The sequence below is a fragment of the Microcaecilia unicolor genome, chromosome 4 (assembly GCF_901765095.1).
Source record: "Microcaecilia unicolor chromosome 4, aMicUni1.1, whole genome shotgun sequence".
Taxonomy (NCBI): domain Eukaryota; kingdom Metazoa; phylum Chordata; class Amphibia; order Gymnophiona; family Siphonopidae; genus Microcaecilia; species Microcaecilia unicolor.
Window position 1 is genome coordinate 238,172,210 of NC_044034.1, and position 22,155 is coordinate 238,194,364.

The following is a 22,155-nucleotide window of genomic DNA, read 5'->3' on the forward strand; positions in this document are numbered from 1 at the left end:
CCCTACCGCTGCCAACCCTCCCCCTCCGTTGCTCGCCTACCTTCGCTGGCGGGGGACCCCAACCCCCGCCAGCCGAGGTCCGCGTCCTCCTGCCGCTGCCGGCTGCCTTTGGTCCTTTCATTTTTCCATTGAAGCTGGCGCCGACGAAAGTTTCTTTTGAATCTGACGTCGCTGCACGTTGTACGTGCAGGACGTCAGACTCAGAAATTGTTTCTGAGTCTGACGTCCTGCACGTACAACGTGCAACGTGCAGCGACGTCAGATTCAAAAGAAACTTTTTCGTCGGCGGCGGCGCCAGCTTCAATGGAAAAATGAAAGGACCAAAGGCAGCCGGCAGCGGCAGGAGGACGCGGACCTCGGCTGGCGGGGGTTGGGGTCCCCCGCCAGCGAAGGTAGGCGAGCAACGGAGGGGGAGGGTTGGCAATGGCAGCGGCTGGGGGGAGGGGGATCGGCAATGGCGGCGGCGGCGGCGGCGGGGGGGGGGGGGCTATAATGTGCCCCCTCACTCTGGCCCTGGCCCCCCCTACCGCCGCAGGTCAGATACGCCCCTGATCATGAGCATAATGAATCTCACTCCTAAACCAGGATATGTGGAGTATGATTTCAATTTCTCAAAATATGCTTGAAAATTCATTTTTATCAAGACTTTTGCATTCAAAATGATTAGAAATCTCTATATCTTTCTGCCACATTTTCTTAGTCTCTGACTGTATTTCTTGCTACTTAAGTCTCTCTCTCTCTCTCCATATGATTCACAGAGTAATCAGCTGGCGCTTACAAAATTATGAATGTGTTTATCCTCCACCACTGATTATGGTTTTGTTACATCGAGCTTTTTATCAGTTGGAATGGGAATGTCGCAATAATCATAAACTCTTCATTCTCCATAATTCTCTTTAGGTCAGGATCCCAGTGCTTTTCTGGAACAGCAATGTTGGGGGTTTTTAAGTATGCATTTTTATTAATATATCAAACAATTTGATGCATAAATAGGCAATGTGGAATGGCATTTTGGAAAGGACGTCCAAGTCAAAAAATGAACATCTATCTATGGGTGTACTAGTAAATTGCCCAATAATGATAATAGAGTAATAAACAAACAAGACATCAAAGAAATCTTCAACGAGATCAATCAAAGTCTACACATCATGAACACATGGGCAGATGCATTTCGTCTAAAATTAAATGCAGAAAAAACTAAATGCCTGATACTCACCTCCCAATACAACACGAATGAATTTACCGCTATAAACACACCAAAACTAAACCTTCCAATCTCAGAAACGCTAAAAATCCTGGGAGTCACTATCGACCGCCACCTAACACTCGAAACTCACGCAAACAACACAACCAAAAGATGTTCTACTGCATGTGGAAATTGAAAAGGATAAGACCATTCTTCCCAAGATCCGTCTTTCGCAGCCTAGTGCAATCCCTCGTACTCAGCCATCTGGATTACTGCAACTCACTATACGCAGGTTGCAAAGAGCTAATACTGAGAAAACTTCAAACAGCCCAGAATACAGCAGCCAGACTCATCTTCGGAAAACCAAAATATGAAAGTGCAAAACCCTTATGAGAGAAACTACACTGGCTTCCACTCAAGGAAAGCGTCACTTTTAAAGTATGCACATTAGTCCACAAAATCATTCACGGCGAAGCCCCAGCCTACATGTCTGAGTTAATAGACTTACCACCCAGAAACGCTAAAAGATCATCCCGATCTTTCCTCAACCTCCACTTCCCTAATTGCAAGGGCTTGAAATACAAGACGCTACATGCGTCAACCTTTTCTCAGATGAGCACGCAGTTTTGGAATACACTGCTGCGCAATTTAACAATGATCTACGAGCAAGCCTCCTTCCGCAAATCATTGAAGACCCATCTTTTCGAAAAAATTTACGGAAAGAGCCAAAACACATAAAGTCCACACTCACTGTTCATTAATGCATCATACACCCACTTCCGAACTCTCATCCCCCGTAATCTCACCTCACCCCTACCTTTACTCACAGTAATATGTATACCATAGATCTTCGTGTCTTAATATTGCCCTGTAAGCTTCCCGTTGTCTCCTTCCAATGTTTCAATGTTATTGTTCCATTGTTATATTCCTTAACTATACTTCGATTGTCTCGCATAACTCTCCACAATGTAATCCATAACCAAGTTGTAACAAATTGTATTTCCATTATTCATATCATATTGTAAGCCACACTGTGCCCGCAAAAAGGTGGGAAAATGTGGGATACAAATGCAATAAATAAATAAATAAATAAAATAAATAAATAAACATCCAAACACATTCCACAATGGTCGCAGAGAGGTTCACAGTGTGGATGTCTTCAAACCATACTTGGCCATCTCTCAGATGGTCATCCATACAATCAGAAATAAGTGGCCAAAGAAGTGACATTCGGTGGATGGGCAGTGTGGGCCATGTGGAGCCTAAACGTCCAGTTTCCTGTCCCTGTGGAACAGCGTCCTTCACAGGCCAACCATATTGCACCTAAACATGTCCACCAGGAAGGCATGGTTGAGTTTTCTTGATTGTATATCCAGTTTAAGATCTTTAAGAGGTCAGTCTACATTTCTTCTTCCACACCAAGATATTTATATACACCTTCATGTTCAAGTTCCTTTATCTCACAATCATGTCAGAAAATGTTCTCAGTTTTGCTCATTTGTCCTTAGCACATTTGTTCAGACCAAAAGTCACTTTGATGTCATCTGATAAGCTTACAAGGAGGTGTTCCATTAATTGTTAGTTACCAGAACTCTAGAGCTTCAAGTCATCTACAAACAGTAAGTGTGATATAACCTCTGGATTAGTATCATCTTTAGGATTAAGCCTAAATCTACAGCCCATAAAGTTAATAACAGTTGTCAGTAAAGGTGTGGGTTTTTGCTTCTTTCGCGACCTTCGACCCGTCAATTACGATGGGAAAGCAGAGGGGAAAGGTGAAGGAGGTCCCCTCAACTCCTGGAATCTTTTCGTCGATGAAACAAACAACGCTGCAGTTTCCAAAGATGCAAACAGGACCTTTGAGTACTTCAACTCCTTCTGCAGCTACCGACGCACAGGCGTCGATGGAGAGCGGAGACGGGGTTTCCTTGAGCCCCGTGGAACGCACGGCACCACGACAACCGGGGAGTGAGCTGTTTGCAGTAGCCTGTGCAGAAAAGGACACCGGAGGGGTGAAACCAGCGCTGCAAGAGGGGCAGACTACAGCGAATACGAGTGGGACCCAGGACCAAGAGACTTTGGCTTCATCGGCCTTAAAGGTATTACCCCAGGACATAGTGTCCAAACTTTCGCGTCGTGAGGCCCTGCCACACTCCCCCTTACCAACAAGTGGTATAACTAAACCGGCCGTTGTGACGCTTGAGTCACTATGGGAATGGTTTACAGCACACGCTCCTCTATGCAAATTATGATTAAAGAAAATACTGATGATATTAAAGTTCTTTCAGAAGCCGTTCTGATGCAGGCACAGGTGACTGCACAGCAGTCCTTTAAAATGGAAAAAGTGGAATCTAAAATTCTAGAAATGGGGACTTTAGAAACAGCCTTGGTTAAGGATAACAATTTTCTTCATAAACGTCTGGAATACCTGGAGAACCAGGCTAGAAGACTTAGCTTAATAGGAGGCAGTGAGTCTTTATTCATCCCTAGAATCTCAGTCATATATTTTCTCACCATCTCCAAAGGAGGAATTAGAGGAGACTTGGGAAAGTTAAGAAACCTTAGCTTAAGTCTCCTCTAATTCCTCCTTTGGAGATGGTGAGAAAATATATGACTGAGATTCTAGGGATGAATAAAGACTCACTGCCTCCTATTATGCGTGCCCAATACATCTGGAATTCTAAGGGGAAGGGTAGAGAATTCCCTTTGCAATCAATGGGAGAAGCAATGAATCTTACTTCCTTCCTGGAAAACTCGTTGGAAGTTATTACCCAGAGGACTACTATGTTGGTCACCTTTGTGTTGGAGCCAGACCGGAATGCTGTTTTAAGACTTTCCTTAAGACACTTAGAGGGGCATAATCGAACAGAAACGCCTATCTCCATGGGCGTTTATCTCCGAGAACGGGTCCGTGAAGGGGCGGACCGAATCGTATTTTCGAAAAAACATGGACGTTTATCTTTTTTTGAGCTGGGCGTTTTTGTTTTTCAGCGATAATGGAAACCGAAAACGCCCAGCTCAAAAACGAATAACTCCAAGACATTTATTCGTGGGAGGGGCCAGGATTCGTACTGCACCGGTCCACCTCACATGCCAGGACACCAACCGGGCACCCTAGGGGGCACTTTTACAAAAAAAAAAAAAAGGTAAAACAGCTCCCAGGTGCATAGCACCCTTCCCTTGGGTGTTGAGCCCCCAAAATCCCCCTCAAAACCCACTGCCCACAAGTCTACACCATTACTATAGCCCTAAGGGGTGAAGGGGGGCACCTACACGTGGGTACAGTGGGTTTGGGGGGCTGTTTGGAGGGCTCCCATTTACCAGCACAAGTGTAACAGGTGGGGGGGGTGGGGATGAGCCTGGGTCCACCTGCCTGAAGTCCACTGCTCCAGTGACCTGCATACTGCTGCCAGGGAGGTGGGTATGACATTTGAGGGTGAAAATAAAAAGTTGTGAAACGGCATATTTTGTGGTGGGAGGGGGTTCGTGACCACTGGGGGAGTCAGGGGAGGTCATCCCCGATTCCCTCCAGTGGTCATCTGGTCATTTAGGGCACTTTTTGGGGCCTTATTCGTGGAAAAACAGGGTCCAGGAAAAGTGCCCTAAATTCTCGCTAAAAACGCATATTTTGTTTCCATTATCGGCGAAAGGCGCCCATCTCTGATCGGCAGATCACGCCCCAGTCCCGCCTTCACCACGCCCCCATCAACGTTGTCCGCATCCGCCATGGAGTGCAGTTGAAAACGTCCAAATTCGGCTTTTGATTATACCGCTTTATTCGTTTTTGGGAGATAAACGTCTATCTCCCGATTTGGGTCACAATATAGGCGTTTTTCTCTTTCAATTATAAGCAGGTTAGACTGCTTATGGGTTCAAAAATTAGAATTTTTCCTGATTTTTCTAAGCCAACGCAGATGAGAGTGAAGGCCTTTTTGGCGCTGCGCCCCAGAGTCGAGGCTGTAGGAGCAAGTTTTGTTTTACGTTTTCCTTGCATTTGTAATGTATTGCTAGAGTCTAAACAGTATCAGTTTATGGACCCAAAGCAGCTTAAAGATTTTCTAGATGCAAGAGTTGAAGTGAATGTTGTATGCCCTCCCTGAATAGCAAGCTGGAGTTAGACTTACAGAGGTAGCAATTGTGTTCTTTCTCTTTTTTTTTCCTTTTTATTGTATTTCTAAAGTCTTGGATCCAGATTTTCTTTAATTGTGGACGAAAGATCTATATTCTTTTTCTTTAATAATCTTCTTTTTTCCTGTATATTTTATGTGGATTGCAATGTCTCAATGTTTTGTGAGATTTATAAAATTTGAATAAAGGATTAAAAAAAAAATAACAGTTGTCAATGGATTAAGTGCCATACAAATTAAAATGGTGATAGGGGTCTCTCTGAAATTTGCCTTATTGGATCTTGATGTTAAGAATGACAAATAGTCTATCTTCATTCTTCAGTCTCAACTAAATCCAACGACAGGCCGTCACCGCCAGGGAAATCTCCTTGGTTGACACCCGAAGAATATCATAAAGCAGGTCTGCCAGATACACCAGGCCAGATTCCAAGACTGGCAAGCATTCAACCAGCTTGTCCATAGAGGATGCCATCTGGACCCAAGAGAGACAAGCACGTGCTACATAGGATCCGCATACCAATGCCTGGAGGCATAAAGTTGACACCTCAAATGCCACCTTAAGGGAAGACTCCAGTTTCCGATCCTGTGGGTCCTTAAGAGCCGCACCCTCTTCCACTGGCAGAGTGGTCTTTTTAGTGACCGTCGTAATCAAGGAGTCCACCGTTGGCATTCGCAGGGATTATGAGTTCTCAGAACGCAGGGGGTTTAAGGCATGCCATAGCCCATGCCACTCGTAGGCCAGCATCCGGTGCATCCCACTACACCGAAATAAGAACCTTCATGGTCACATGAATATGGAAGGACTTCGAGGGACTCTTGGTCCCTGACATAATGGAAGGGGTAGAAAAAGCTGTGGGTGCCAAGTTCAGGAGGGGAGATGTTCCACATGTCCAGCACCTGGACAATGAGGGAGGGTAACACTTCCTTCTGGAACAGGCATGCTGCTGTAGGGTTATTCCCTCCTCCGGCGGCAATTCCCCCTCCTCATGTGCATTGGAGGCTGCCTAAAGTGAGTGCCTTACAGGTGGCAATAATCGGTGTCAGAGGGCTCCGAGCCATCGTCTATGGCCCGCGTGGCCTCCACCTGTGGTCTCTTAGGCAAAAGTGGAGGAAGGAAGGCCAGGGACCTGTGGGGGAATGGCAACACTGACGGGACCTGAGGCTGCACTATGCACTTCTGCAAAAAGGCTTTATGGATTAAAAGCACAAATTCTGGGGAAAACAGGGCAGCATCTACTCCAGAAATCTCTGTCTCATCCCCCGAAGTTCCCGCCTCTGCCAGACCCGACACAGTAAATTGTTCCGGCTGCATTCCCACCACCATGGTAAAGGCCACATGGTGAAGGAGAGAAAAGATGGCGCCTGTGGGAGCTCACGGTGATGCTAGGCCAGGGTTCCTGCCAAAACGGCCTCGGGCAATTCAGCGCTTTTGGCCTCCGCTGGTCTTACCCAGAATCTGGTCACTGTGAACCCTGCAATCCTGACCACGAACATGCCTCACAGTTCCCAGACATTGCTTTCCGGCCCCCACACTGGGAGCAGCACTTTGCCGATTTCTAGGGTGCTGTTATGATTCCCCCTCAAATGGCTGGCTAATACCGAGCCCTCCACATACTGCTCTTTTACTCTTGGCCCAGTGCTCCTGAGGTTGGTCTTTGTTTTGTACCAAAGCCACATAGCCGATGGGGAGGGGGGGCCAGCAGGGGGAGGAGGGAGAGGGACTGACACCACCAAGTGCACCCCCCCAAAATACCACAGAGATAGCCTCAACCCCAAATCAGGCTCAACAGCACCCAGGGGAGTGGGATAGGAGCCAGATCACTACAGAGCAGCTCTCTCCACCTGCTAGAGAGAATACTGAGGGTAAGCTGGCTGCATATGACCACATATAGCAAACCTCGGAGTTCTCTTTAGCTCCACCTGCTGGTAGAGAGATTGATCTGTGGGACGCTATGGAAAATGACACTTATGGAGGGACTCTTGGTCCCTGACATAAGTAATACATAAGACTTACCCCACTGTTTACCCTTTCAAAGTGGGCTGTGTCAGCAGCATTAGCACACGGCAGCCGTTAGCGCGGTTTAGTAAACAGGGAGGGTTAGTGTGGTTATAGTAAAAAAATGTGTCTTCACCAGCAACCTTTTCGCCAATTGTTTTGGGAAACCAGAGGAAAACATCATGGTCTTGTAAGCTTATACAGATTGGCAGTTCTCAGATGTTATCTTTATATTCACTTTTTTTGCAGTCATAAAATTCAATAGCTTCTTTCAGCTCCCATCGTTGTTTGCATAAGTTAGCATTAATGTGGCCTCTATGTACTTAGAGCCAAAGTAGTGGCAAGCATTGAGGGCTAGATTTACTAAAGAACACCACCACTTTAATACATGTTATTTACTGCATGTTCAGTGTTATGCAATGGAGCTTATTTACCAAGGATGCACATTAATGGCATTTGTGCAAGCAAAAATAGTACCACTTTACGTGCAGGGCAACACAGAAAACCAAGCTAACTGTCCTATCATAATGGTAACAAAAGGATTTATAGCACTATAGTATACTCTTAATTCTTTCCTTTTCCACTTTCTCTTGAATATCATGCAAAATGTAGAATAGTCCTACCACCCTAAAAAGGGATTTTAAAAAAAGGAAAGGAACCATGCCTCCAACCCTTCAGGCTCCTGAATAGGCTTCCAAAGGGGAACGTCTCTAGCTATATGCCACAGGCAGGTTCCCAGATCAAGGTATCCTCATGTGCTTTGAAATGATATCACTCCTGTGTGTGGCACAGTGTGCTGTCAGTCCAGCAACTATCTAGAAGCCCAGATTTTAATTAAGGAGTACTTGTGAATATTCTCTTTGTGTTTTTGAAGCCATACTCTGGCACCAGCAATGCCTCCCTATGCTCCCAGATGCTCAGATCTTTTTCCAAGGTGCCCTGAGGTGCATTCAAATGGTGTCTAAGTTGGATGTTTCACGTTATACTTACTATTTGTGCAGACCACCTAGACATTTATACTAGATGTTTAACTGTGGCTGAATATCACTTCTTAGAGATATGGGTGTAGTTGCTGCTACCTAAATATGGGCTACTGATTATGGGCCAGACCCAGATTTTCAGCAGCATTATCCAGATAATGCTGGTACTAGCCATATAAAGTCAAGATGATCTGGGGTAGATCCTGGATGGAGCCAACAGTTACCTGGAGATCAGTGAGATTCAGCCAGTATCTGGATGGTTATTCATATAAAGGTGCTAAATATCTGTTATTTGGATAATCATGACTCTACCCATTATACCTGGATATTCAGCAATGATATCCAGAAAGTGGCCTGTATTGAATATTTGGGTATAATCTCAGCTGCCACAGCTGATCTCTCTATATAAAACGCACCTCCAACGTTCTAATGAAGCCTCACTTTCCCAACGTTGTAAAAGTGAAGTGGCAGAGACCACTTTTTCTCCTTGAGTGTCTGCCCCGCCCAATCCGTGAGACACGCAGGGGGAGGAGTAGGGAAACACGCTCCGCGTGTTTCCCTACTCCTCCCCCTGCCCACGAAACACCTCTAACCCCCCCTCCCCCAGTGCATCACCCCAGCCCCTCAGCAACGGCGCATCACAAAGCGCCAACCCCCCCCCCCTCGGCGCATCACACAACCCCCTCCCCCCAGTGCATCACCAAGCCCCTATCCACCCCCCCGGCCACATCACCCGCCTCGCCACCCACAGCCGAAAATACTAACTCTGTCCGGCCGCTTCTGCTTATCCTCTTCAGCAGCAGCAGCCCGTACATAAAGAAAAAACAAAAAAAAAAGATCTTAAAACTAAAACACACCTCCAAAGACAGCCATCTCACATTGGCTGACGTCTCTGCAACCGCTCCTCCTCTCCCCTTACGTCACTGCCCCTGGAGAAGACCCCGGAGGAGCGCAGTGACGTCAGAGGAGAGAGGAGGAGCGGCTGCAGAGACGACAGCCAATGTGAGTTGGCTGTCTACGGAGGTGCGTTTTACTTTTAACAACTTTTTCTTGATTTTCTCTTTATGTACCGGCTGCTGCTGCTCAACAGGAGAAGCTGCAGCGGCCGGACACAGTTAGTATTTGCGGAAGACGAGGGGGTTCATGTGGGCAGAGGGAGGGGCTCCATTATGCGCAGGGGGGGAGGGTGATATCGCCAAGGGGGGGGGGGAAGGGGCTTGCAAATCGCGTGCCCACACCGAAAACCTGCAACAAAAACTATTTTAACCCCCCCCCCCCCGCCAGAAACTCAAAGTAAAAAAGCAACAACCCTAACACCAGACAGGGGGGAAGGGGGGTCCTTAACACCAGAGAGGGGGGAAGGGGGGACCCTAACACCACTCAGGGGGGAAGGGGGATCCCTAACACCAGAGAGGGGGGAAGGAGGGTCCCTAACACCACAGACAGGGGGGAAGAGGGGTCCTCAGACCACAGACGGCGGGGGGGGGGGGGGGTCCTCAGACCACAGAGAACGAGGGTCCTCAGACCTGAGAGGGGGGAGAGCGGAGGACACTCACCGTCTCACACACGCACACACTCATTCTCACATAAACACACTCTCACAGACACACTTACATCCACCCTCACTGTCTCACACACACACACTTGCACATTCACTATCTCTCTCACACATAGTCATTGTCACAGACACTCTCTCAAACATACACACTCCACCAAAAACCTTGCTAGCGCCCGTTTCATTTCAGCCAGAAACGGGCCTTTTTTCCTAGTATTTAAATGAAACACTGACCATGGAATCTGAATACTGACCTGATAAATTATGCACCTAAGAATTCCCCAAATCTTGCCCCCTTTCTTGGATGGATAAATTTGTCACTGTTTCACCTCCTAAAATTTTTAGAATTACATTTTGATACTATATTTATTCACCCTCTTAACTTTGTATTTTTAATTAGCTATCATTTGTCTCTTTTATTATTTTTTCTAATTATTCAATTAAAGTTTTATAATTTTCAATATTTGTTTTTATTAGATGTGCCATATTGATTTGGTTTCTTATGATTTTTACTAACAATTGTGTTATTTATTTGTTAGCAGTCTTTGTATGCACCTCACAGAGCTCTTGCATGGGTGAAACATGGCCATGTCGGGCTTTTAGCTTTTTTTAACTGAATATTATGGTGAATAAACAATTTTATGGACTTTCTTCGTTGATCTGCTCTTTGTTCACACTAACTTTGGGCAGATGCATGTGGGGTTGAAAAATATCTGTTTGGGGGGCAAAATAACTCTCTAACCACAAAAGCACTTTTTGAATAATGAATACGATATGGTTTTCCCCCTGATTTTCTCCCACAACAAATTTTGTCCCATTCTGTTAATTGTTTGGAGAATTATGTGGTTCCTGTGAAAACAGACAATTTTGACCCCTTATGTATAGTTTCCAACATTCCTTTGGGTTAGAAAGAATAAAAAAAAAAATGCAAAAGTTTAAACATTTCATATGATGTATATTTTAATGGAGGAAGTCCAAAGTAATTAGCAAAGGCCTCTATCATTAGTCGTAACAGAAATCCAAGTACAAGAATTTTCTTAGTAAAATTTAACACATTACCTTTTTGTTTAGGGCTACACCATCTTCACAGTCCAATACAGCACAATCTATATCTAGAGACGGTATTTTCCTTATCTTTCTTTCATCATTTCCAGGTACATATAGAACAGCTCTCCTGGGTACATATTTGCGAGACGGAGAGTTTAGGTGATAATAAACACAGCAATTCTGTATATGCCTTGGAACACCAGTGAACCATGATGAACTGTTCCTGCAAAAATGAAATTGAAAATATTTTTCAGCATTTTCAATTATTCTATTATAATAAATACAACTTTGCATGATACATTATTATACAACAATACCTAAGACATGCAAACTTTACATATAAACTCCAAAGTTTCACTGATATACCATTATAGAAAAGTTACTGTTAGAAGCTAAAATATCCTGAATTTCCCTCAATAGATGTTTTTCAAGCAACTACTAATGGAATTCAAACATAAGAAGGTTAACACTTGGATGTACACAAACCAATTGGCCAGCTGCCATGATGTTAGCTAGGTGGCCTGTAGCAACCCACCTGCTCCCTAAAAAGGGAGGGAAGCAATAGTGAAGCCTCCAGGAAAGTAAAACGTACCAAACCCCAGCCTTGGCTGACCTCTACAATCCGCTACCTACGTTCCTGTGCCCGCTCTGCCAAAAGCCTTTGGCTGCAATCCCATGCCCATGCTGACTTCATACATTTCAAATTCTTGCTGACCTCCTTCCAGTCTGCTCTTTTACTTGCCAAAAGAGGACTATTACATCCAGTTGACAAATTCTCTTGGCTCAAACCATCGACGTCTCTTTGCCACACTGAACTCTCTCCTCAAAGTGCCTTCAACTCCAACTCCCCCTTCACTTTCCTCCCAGACTCTGGCTGAGTACTTTCATGATAAGGTTCACAAGATTAAACTTGAATTCTCAACCAGATCACCTGCACCTCTCCTTCTCTTAGTCCATTCTCTCAACCCTCCAACCCCTGCCTCCTTTTTCTTCCTTTTCTGAAATCACTGAAGAGGAAACTACACATCTTCTTTATTCCTAGAAACTAACTACCTGTTCCTCTGATCCTTAACACTATCCAGCTGATTTTTGAAAGTGATCGCCACCCATCTTCTGACACAAATCTTGTTTGTCCTGTTTGTCTGTCCTAATTAGATTGTAAGCTCTGTCGAGCAGGGACTGTCTCTTTATGTTCAAGTGTACAGCGCTGCGTACGTCTAGTAGCGCTATAGAAATGATAAGTAGTAGTAGTATATGGTGTCAATAAAGGCATCAGGACCACCATCCCAAGTCAGAAGTATATCTTCTATCCAACCATCACCAAACAATTGCTTGGGTACCTAGCTAGTCTGACAACTCCCACTGACAAAGTGGCTGGCACAGGACAGGAGGGAGGGACAAATGAGCAAAAATCATGGCTGCTTCACTAGCTCAAAGTTCCTCCTATTGGGGAAGACTTTCCTCAGCCATCATCTACCACCTTTCACAACATAATTTCAAACCAGGCAGATGGTTGGTGATGCCAGCAAGCATCACCCATAATAGGCAGCCTGCTTCTGAGGCATTGCACATCAGGCATTGCGCCAAAGGGGCACATCTCTTTGTGCGTCCCTTCATGCATCACTTCAAACTTTATCAAGGTGCGATCCCTCAGCAGAAGAAGATCCCACATTCTAGTGCCTAATAAGGTCTCCTGTCCTCTTTGAGCTTGAGTGCAACTGCTGAGGCGTCAAGGTCCACCCTATACCCTCTGAACATCATCGGTGTCTGCAGTTCGGAGCCTCAGTTTACCTGGGAGGCTATACCGGGCCTTCTTTTACCATTGTGTCAGGCCAATTGAAGGGTACACCGAACGGTTGGTGTCGCCTCTCGCTCCACTTTGAGTCTGCCTACGACTGCTGGGGCTTGTGCCCCTTTGTGCGTGACTTCGGCAGCATCTTCGTAGGGACTCTGAACCAGGTTTGTTAGTCGAAACCCTTCATGAGCAACTTCGAGAGTAACTTGACAAATGCATTCCACTGACCTAAGAACTGACAGTCAACAATAGCAGAATATCAAAATCCATCACTTCCTGCTACTTGGACTTGCACAGATGTCAGTGAGTTTACTATTTGTTAACTCATTTATATACAATTATTTTATCTAATACCCCTTTATGTTCTCATTATTTGACTCCTTACTCTAATTCAGGTCATTTTAACGTTGTAGTCTGACACAGACAGTATTTTTTTACCATTCCTTCTCTGATTTGGTTTGCAAGAATTGATAGATACCTTTTAACATCACTAGGAATCAACATTGTTTGTTCACCATCTTTGCCTCACATTACATTAAGCACAATTACCAAAAATAAATAATAAGATCACTTTTCTCAGTGTTGTATAATGAGTTTGCTAAAAAAAAATCTTGTTATACTGGTTACTTTACCTACTCTTTCTATCAAGACACACAAGTCATTTCACCAATGCTTTTGAATGTATATATAATATCCCCTGTGATACACACCCCTAGGCACTATTCATATGGGTTACCTATCAGATACCAAAATAATCCTTATACTTTAGAATCTGAATACCTGGTACATAATGCTCCAAACATCATACTTCCCACTAAGTATCATAACAAAAACCCCATACAACAAACGCATTCTCACTAAAGTCCAATTGTCAATTTCTGATAAGCATTCCTACCTGCCCCTACCCATAGGCTATACCAATGCTCGCTCGGTTATCAACAAAACCGAAATGATTAAAGATCGAATAACCGAAGCTCAATTTGGTCTAGCCCTTATCTCCACAACTTGGCTACATGCAAAAGACGATCCAGCAATCCTAGACATATGTCCATCTGGATACTCCATTCTTCATTTTCTCAGAACCAAAAAGAGAGAAGGTGGTTTGCTATTATTTATAAATCATTCCTCCAGGTAAAACCTATTACTGAATTGGAATCCCCTAACCTAGAAATTGTTGCCTGCTCTATATAAGACAATTCCCTATACAAGTCTATCTGACTCCTATTACTATATTATCCTCCCAATAGCTGGAACCTGGCAGAGGCTGAACTTACTGAATTTATATCCAATATATGTGTCAATAATCACAATATCATGACTGGAGATATCAACTTTTATTTTATTTTTATTACATTTGTACCCCACGCTTTCCCACTCATGGCAGGCTCAATGCGGCTTACATATTATATACAGGTACTTATTTGTACCTGGGGCAATGGAGGGTTGTGACTTGCCCAGAGTCACAAGGAGCTGCCTGTGCCTGCAGTGGGAATTGAACCCAGTTCCCCAGGACCAAAGTCCATCACTCTAACCACTAGGCCACTCCTCCACTCAAACTTACATCTTGAAAATGCTACTAATCTACATACTACGCAATTCATTGATTTCCTTAATGTCTGGCAATTCTCACTCTTCAATGGAATGTCCTCCTACATCAAAGGACATCAGCTAGATTTATTAGCAACCAAATTTACAGACTCTATTAACTTTCACATATCTGAACCACAGTGGTCCCCGATACCTTGGTCAGATCATAGCAGCCTTTCTTTCAAGCTAAACTGGAAAGAATCCACACATTCATCTAAGCCTACTAACACATCACATACCTTCAAAACCAGAGGTGAAATTGACCCCTCAAAATTTTGGTCAAACAAACAACTTGGTAACTTACATTCCTCTGACCCATCTACTAATTTCATCCAACAATGGAACAATACTTGCAAAACTGTTCTAGACAAACTTGCACCAATTACAAACAATTCCAGAACAAAAAAGAAGTTATCTCAATGGTGTAACAAAGACCTCCTACAAATGCAACATAACTGTAGAAGACAAGAAAGAATTTGGATCAAAAACAAATCAAATGAACAATGAACTAATTGGAAAAAAACTCCTAAAATTATACAAGAGCATGATTATCAAAGCAAAAGTCACTTACTATTCAAAACCTATAGGCGAAAAACCAGTTAATCCATGAAAACTTTAAACACTAGTAAATAAGCTATTGAATGCTCAACCTGTAACTACTACAAATGAACCCACTTCAACAACTGATCAATTGACGACATATTTTGAGCAAAAAATAACTAAAATCAGACAAGAACTAAATAACTCCCTAACATCAATAGATCATTTTCTTAATTTACATGATCCTTCACCACAATGCTCCCAAGCAGACAGAATCTGGTCAGCCTTTCACCAACTTACAACTAATCAAGTCAAATGCACTCTTCACAAATATGCTAAATCACAATGCCTACTTGATAACTGCCCTAATTACCTTTTCAAATCAACCCCTAATTTACTCATAAGCTATTTGCTCTCAAACATAACTTTAATGCTATCTCAGGGCCTATTCCCCTCTCAAAATGGCAACATTATTTTGACTCCCATACTGAAGAATACGCAAACCAGCCTAAGTGTAGTCTCTAACTACAGACCAGTGGCTTCAATCCCATTATTACTGGATTGGACCAGTACCTGGGACGTGAGATGTACCTGGACTGGAATACGAAGGACAGTAACAACACTAGATAAGTGAACGCGGCTAGGCTTGATGTAGACCACATAGCCGATAGTGCCGTTACTAATCTATTTCGACTGCATTACTTGATCTGCATAAGAAGTATATATAATCACAGCGGTAAAGCATAGAAAAGGATTTAGGCTCCGCTGTTGACTGTACGAAAGCTGACGCAGAATAGCGGGAAAGCATTACACCTGAAAAAACAAAGAATTAAAAAAATATAAAAAACATAAAAATTCGGATATACAGGCAGGAGGGAGACTGTCAATGATTAAATTTGTCACCATTTAAAAGGTTATACACCGAATGGTGTAGAGGATTTTTGTGGTGTCTGTAAGAGACTCTCCCTTGAACAGTCAACAGTACTTAGTGGCATATATATACTTCGTAGATCTTTTCTACTGGATGTAGTATTGAATATTTTTAGAATAAGCAGCATAAAATGTATTGTACTGTTTTGGGATCTTGCCAGGTACTTGTGATGTGGATTGGCCACTGCTGGAAACAGGATGCTGGGCTTGATGGACCTGCAGTCTGTCCCAGTATGGCAATACTTATGTACTTATGCAACCGCTCAAAACACTGTCGCACGTCTCATATTTAGATGATCATGCTTCACCAAAGCAATCCCCCTCTGTATGATTTGCACTGGCTGCCAATAAAAGATAGAATACCATTTAAGCTATGTACCTTCATTCACAAAATTTTGTATGGCTCGGCCCCAATATACTCGAACAACCTCATTGAATTACCCCCATGTAATGCCTCTAAATCACCTAGAGAATATCTTATCCTACATTTCCCGAATTGTAAAAAAGTAACTTACAAAACAATCCATACTGCTATCTCTTCATATCAAGGTACTAAAATGTGGAACTCCTTATCTAAAACCATCAAATGCACCAATGATTATTTGTTATTCTGAAGTCTATTGAAAACTCACTTCTTCAGTCTAGCCTTTATGGAAATAAGCACTCTTCTCAAATAAACTCATGGCATTAATTTTTACCTCATCCCAGCTCCCACTACTCCTGTTTATCCCAGTTAATCCTAGCCCTTTACCTTTTTCCTCCATATTTCAATTATCTAGCTTAAATAACTAAGTATTTAATTACATCTGTTCCTAACTCAAATTTTACTGGTCTAACATTATATGGTGTATTTTACTTTTTGTTAATATATTTTGAACATGTTCATGCTTTTCTAATTGCTATGTAAGCCAACCCGAACCTGAATTCTACTCAGGCTAATGCGGGATATAAATGTCATAAATAAATTAAAATAAAATAAAATAAAAATACTTTGGAAAAAAGGCAGTATAGGGGACATATGATAGAGACATTTAAATACCCCTTTGACATAAATGCACAGAAGGTGAGTCTCTTTCAATTGAAAGGAAACTCTGGAATGGCCTCCTAGTGGAGAAAAAGACTTTATCTGATTTCAAGAAAGTATAAGACAAGCATAGAGGATCACTAAGGGAGGGGAAAGGATATTAGAGATTAGTAGATGGTATGGATGGGTATACTGGCTAGGTCATATAGCCCTTATCTGTCATCATTTTCTATGTTTCTAAATATTTCTAAAGTATTTCTCTTTGCCTTGCTGTTCCTCTCTAGAGACTAATACCGTCTCCATCTGTCTTCTCCATTAGGCACAGGTAGCCTTGTGAGATCCTTACTTTTATGGGGGTTTTTTAATCTCTGCTAACTTCATATGTTTGTAAAAGGTGACAACCTGCTGTGATAATCTTCCATTTGCCATCTGCTCATCTAGTTTAAATTCCTGTCTATATATGATTCTGAGCTGAGAACCTAATGAACATGTTTAAAATAAGGGAAGTCTAAAAGAGACAGTATGCTCAGTTTTATCTTTGTTCTCTTTCCACTCCAAGATCACCTAGACCCTTTGGATTCCAATGATGTTTTCTGTGTCTGTGAGCTGAAAAAGAGAAATTTCCAGGTTTAGGAGGTTCCTGAGATAGTTATGTCAATTTGAGGGGAGAGATGCCCATTCCTCAAGGAATAGGTAAGACTATAAAAGAGGACTCAAGAGTCCATGGGTTTTGCTGACCTTGGGATCAGAGGAAAGCAGCCTCAGATGCCGTATAGAAGATGACACCTATTTCTTTCCACTTGGAGAGAAGGTATATCTCCAAAGTGCTATCTGGCATGATGTCAAGAGGAGACTCAGTGGAGCAGTGCCATGGGGAATGAAGATCTCTGTGTCAGAGGTTTGGGTACTGACTTAGTTCACCAAAATTTATTACAGCAGTTTTTGTATTTGACCAGGGATTTTTCTTCAGATATCCTGGGATTGAGTAAAAAGGAAAGCCAAAGAGAAAAAACAGAGCAAGGCCCCAGTTTCAATTTAATGAGTGCTCAAGACAATTGAGCTTGATTATCTATAGCCTATGTACTTTCCTACTTCAGTAGTGATGAATTATATAGTTTTGAAATTGCAGAATTAACTATCTTTAGCTGTTGTGATGCTTTTTTTGTTAGCTCCCGATTATAATTGGTATTTTTTATGCCGTAATCCTCTTAGAACCTTTTGAGGTATTAGCGGACTATGGAATATAAGATCAATTCGTGGTGGTCAGCATTTTTTAATACGTTGACCATCGCTGGCTAAATTAATCCCGATGTTCAGTGTCAGGCCATGTATGTGCATCGGCACTGAATAACCAAGGCTAATTGTCAAAGCTGTGATTGCTGGAGCTTAGAAGTCTTGCCCAGATCTAGCCCCACCACCCAAACACCAGCCCCGCCTCCCAGTCTCGGCTAAGCTTCTGAGGATCCATTCCTTCTGCACAGGAATCCAATTCACCTTGTTAGCTCTCTGGGTGCTGGCACTGAATATCAGCTGGCACCAACATAACCCCTACAAGGGTCCCCAGCCCCTCAGATCCCCTTATTATACCCCCAGAACATTCCCCTTCCAATCCTTCTGCCCCTGGAAAGCCCTCTTCTTCCAATCCTCCTCCCCCTTGGAATAGCCCCCTCTCAAGGTCTTCCTAAGATCCTTGGTGGTCCAGTGGGGAATTGGGAGCAGAAGTGAACCCCACTCGCTCCTGGTCCTAGAAGCTGCTTCATCAAAATGACTGCCACAACCTCTGACCAGCCATGTTAGAAGTGGGCAGATCAGGGGTGGTACAAGGGGCAGAGTTGGGGAGGATCCAGCAGTAATACAGGTACCAGCAATATTCAGTGCCATACCTGCATAGATAACCAGCGAATTGGCACTTTGGCAGCCATAAGCGATTTAAGCGGACAGGAGCCCCTCCTGACCAGTTAAATCGCTTTGAATATTGGGTGGACTATGTTTATTTATCCAGTTCTACTTTCTAAATAGTCCATGGTGCTGAATATACATGCAGAGTGCTAACCACCACTGGCCCTATGAATAATAATTACATTCAGCTGCTATTTGTATCGTTCCCTCACTTGGGTTGTGGCTTGTTGTGCCGCGAGAACTGATGCTGAGAGCTACACTATTTGGTGAGTTAACTACTGGAAGGTTCTTCCAAAGTGGACAGGTCTCAGTTGAGCTGCCAGACTACGACATACCACCCACCTGGGCAGCAACAATATGGAACAATGATGGCAGCGAAGGGTCACATTTATGTGACAATGGAAACACTGGCATTAACTGCACAGAAAAAAGGTCTTATGAGTAACTTTTGAGCTGACGCTGATAAGAATACAGGGGGAATGTCCTTGAGACAGCCCATGTTTGGGCGAAACGTGCATGTCGGACAGCTGTCCCCCTGGGTCCGACAATAAAGCAAGATTGAATAAGTTAAGTTTTAAAACATTTTGATATTTATAAGAGGAGGCTATGTGTAAAAGAACCAGTGAAGATTTTGATGTTGTTTATATCGCTATAGATTGAAATTGATAGCGATTAACATCACTGAGGTTCTGGGGAAACTCTTATGAGATGATTTGAAGATATAAATATATAAAAAAGATATATGCCCTTAGAAGATTTTTGAATGTGTATGATAAGAAGTTGCATGTATTTTTACTGGATTTCAAAAAACTTTTTGACCTACAGAAAAAAGCTCTGACATTCTACTTTTGTATCTTCCAATCAAAACTCAATGGATAGTTACAACAATAGGCTCCTGAAGAATTGCTGAAGACTGTGATGCAGGGACAAAAATTCATCCCCATTCTCTCCCGCAACCAGAATTTTTTTCCCAACCCCACCCCATGTAACTCCATCCCCTTACCGTCCCTGCATTCTCCATCCCTGTCCCTCACCATCCACACAGTCTTAATTTTCTTCCCCAAATTTCCCCATTCAAAGCTGAAAGGAAGATTTTATTCAATTCTACAGGCCTAACAAGCATTGTAAATAAACAACTTAGGCCTATACTACTCGCCGCACCTTATACAAAACCTGGGGGATAGTGGCAGCCACAATACAAAGAAGTCCTTTTGCATATCCAGTCCATCATCTCTTTTCTAAATACTACTGTATCATTTTGTTAGTAAACATCTCTGGATTGGACAAAGGACTGTTTCTAAGTGGAGTAACATAGTAACATGGAGGGGCATTTTCAAAAAAATTTCCAAGTCAGAATTGGGATGTTTAGCTCATTACATCCAAACAAAACATCCATCTTAGAGCCATTTTTAAACAGGAAAAATGTCTGAATTTCCCTTTCAAAATGACTCTAAGATAAGTACATACATAATGCCACACTGAGAAAAGACCAAGGGTCCATCGAGCCCAGCATCCTGTCCACGACAGCGGCCAAGCCAGGCCAAGGGCACCTGGCAACCTTCCCAAATGTACAAACATTCTATACATGTTATTTCTGGAACTGTGGATTTTTCCCAAATCCATTTAGTAGTGGTTTATGGACTTGTCCTTTAGGAAACCGTCTAACCCTTTTTTAAACTCTGCCAAGCTAACCGCCTTCACCACGTTCTCCGGCAACGAATTCCAGAGTTTAATTATGCGCTGGGTGAAGAAACATTTTCTCCGGTTTGTTTTAAATTTACTACACTGTAGTTTCATCGCATGCCCCCTAGTCTTAGTATTTTTGGAAAGCGTGAACAGACGCTTTACATCCACCTGTTCCACTCCACTCATTATTTTATATGCCTCTATCATGTCTCCCCTCAGCTGTCTTCTCCAAACTGAAAAGCCCTAGCCTCCTTAGTCTTTTTTCATAGGGAAGTCGTCCCATCCCCGCTATCATTTTAATCGCCCATAGAAGTCATCTCTTTTAATAACTCTGATTCCCACAAAGGCCACTCGGTATTCAAATTAGAAACAGGAAATAAGTGCTACCTCTCACAGTGTCCAAGTTAATTTCTCCACAATAAGGATTTTCCATACCTTCTCCAGTCATTTTTCCTGCATGGGAGGGCAATCTCTCTTCCGAAACCTGGCTACTGTATATCTAGCAGCCAACAGTCGGCAAGGGATAGGACAATCGGGTTCGAACTAATTCTAGGGAGTTCTGCTCCTAGCACCACTGCTGAAATAGACATTGAATCAGAAATCTCTGAAATAGCTAAAACAGTACTACTAATACCCACTGATAATACCCTTGAAGCGATGGACAAGACTACCACATATGAGCCGGTGGTTGGGAGGCGGAGCTGGTGGTTGGGAGGCGGGGCTAGTGCTGGGCAGACTTATACGGTCTGTGCCCTGAAGAGCACAGGTACAAATCAAAGTAGGGTATACACAAAAGTAGCACACATGAGTTGTCTTGTTGGGCAGACTGGATGGACTGTGCAGGTCTTTTTCTGCCGTCATCTACTATGTTACTATGTTACTATGATAAGAACTGCCAGGCATGTTGCATCTCTAGCATGACGTGGTGCTGAAATCCCATGTATTCATTTTTTGGGGCATGAGGTATATGTACATCAGGATTTGTATTTGTATGTAAACAATACTCAAAGATATGGAGCAGATAAACATGAAATCCAATATCTTGTCCCAAAACCCCTAATTTTGTTTTTCAATACATGTTCCCCAGAATTCAATGTACCTACAATATGCTGTAAGCAAAAGCATCTACTAGTGCCCAACAAAGGTGGGAGATTGGCCCCAAGCAAGAAAAGAAAAGCTTCTCACCCTCTGCCTTCCTCGTATGTATTAGTTGTTCTAGTTTCAAGACCAGAACAACATGCTTAGGAACATATCTGTACAAGCCACTCAAAGATCTAATAAGGTTGCTTAGGTGAAAACTATTTCAGATCATTCTTGTGACAACTCCCCTCTCTACAGTATTTAAATGCTCTTACAATCAAAGCAGAGAGGTTATAAGAGCATCTAAGCAGAAGCAATTCAAACTGCAAGGGCTCACATATCAAATATGGACAATAAATAACTTGGCACTGGTCTTGTAGCATACAAAAAAGGTGCAAAACTACTGGGACATTCCTAAAAATAGGAAACCAGCATGGAAACATCAGATATCCATCCGTGGCAAGGCTACTGGATCTCTTATAGCACAAAGTTATTTCAAATCCTTCAGCTTATTGCATGTTGTTAATCATTTTCATCCATGGTCCAAAAACCTCCATAACAAACATTTATTCTCATTTTTGTACTACTTCATCAAAACAATCACTAAATGTAAAATATATAACAAATTCTATCTCAAATTCACATTGAAAAAGTATCTAGAAAAAAGCGACTACTTAGCTGCATAAGCAGACACAGCGCTGACAAAATGTGAAGTTCAAATCA

The 22,155-nt window shown here is 42.9% G+C and overlaps 1 protein-coding gene across 1 annotated transcript in view; it reads right to left on the reverse strand.

The window, feature by feature from the left end:
- The window catches only part of CLYBL (citrate lyase beta like), a 526,503-nt gene that overhangs the window by 202,803 nt on the left and 301,545 nt on the right, over positions 1–22,155 (reverse strand). Inside the window, exon 2 of the mRNA XM_030201347.1 lies at positions 10,904–11,114. Within this exon, the coding sequence (XP_030057207.1) occupies positions 10,904–11,114 (211 nt within the window). The remainder of the gene's footprint in view (positions 1–10,903; positions 11,115–22,155) is intronic.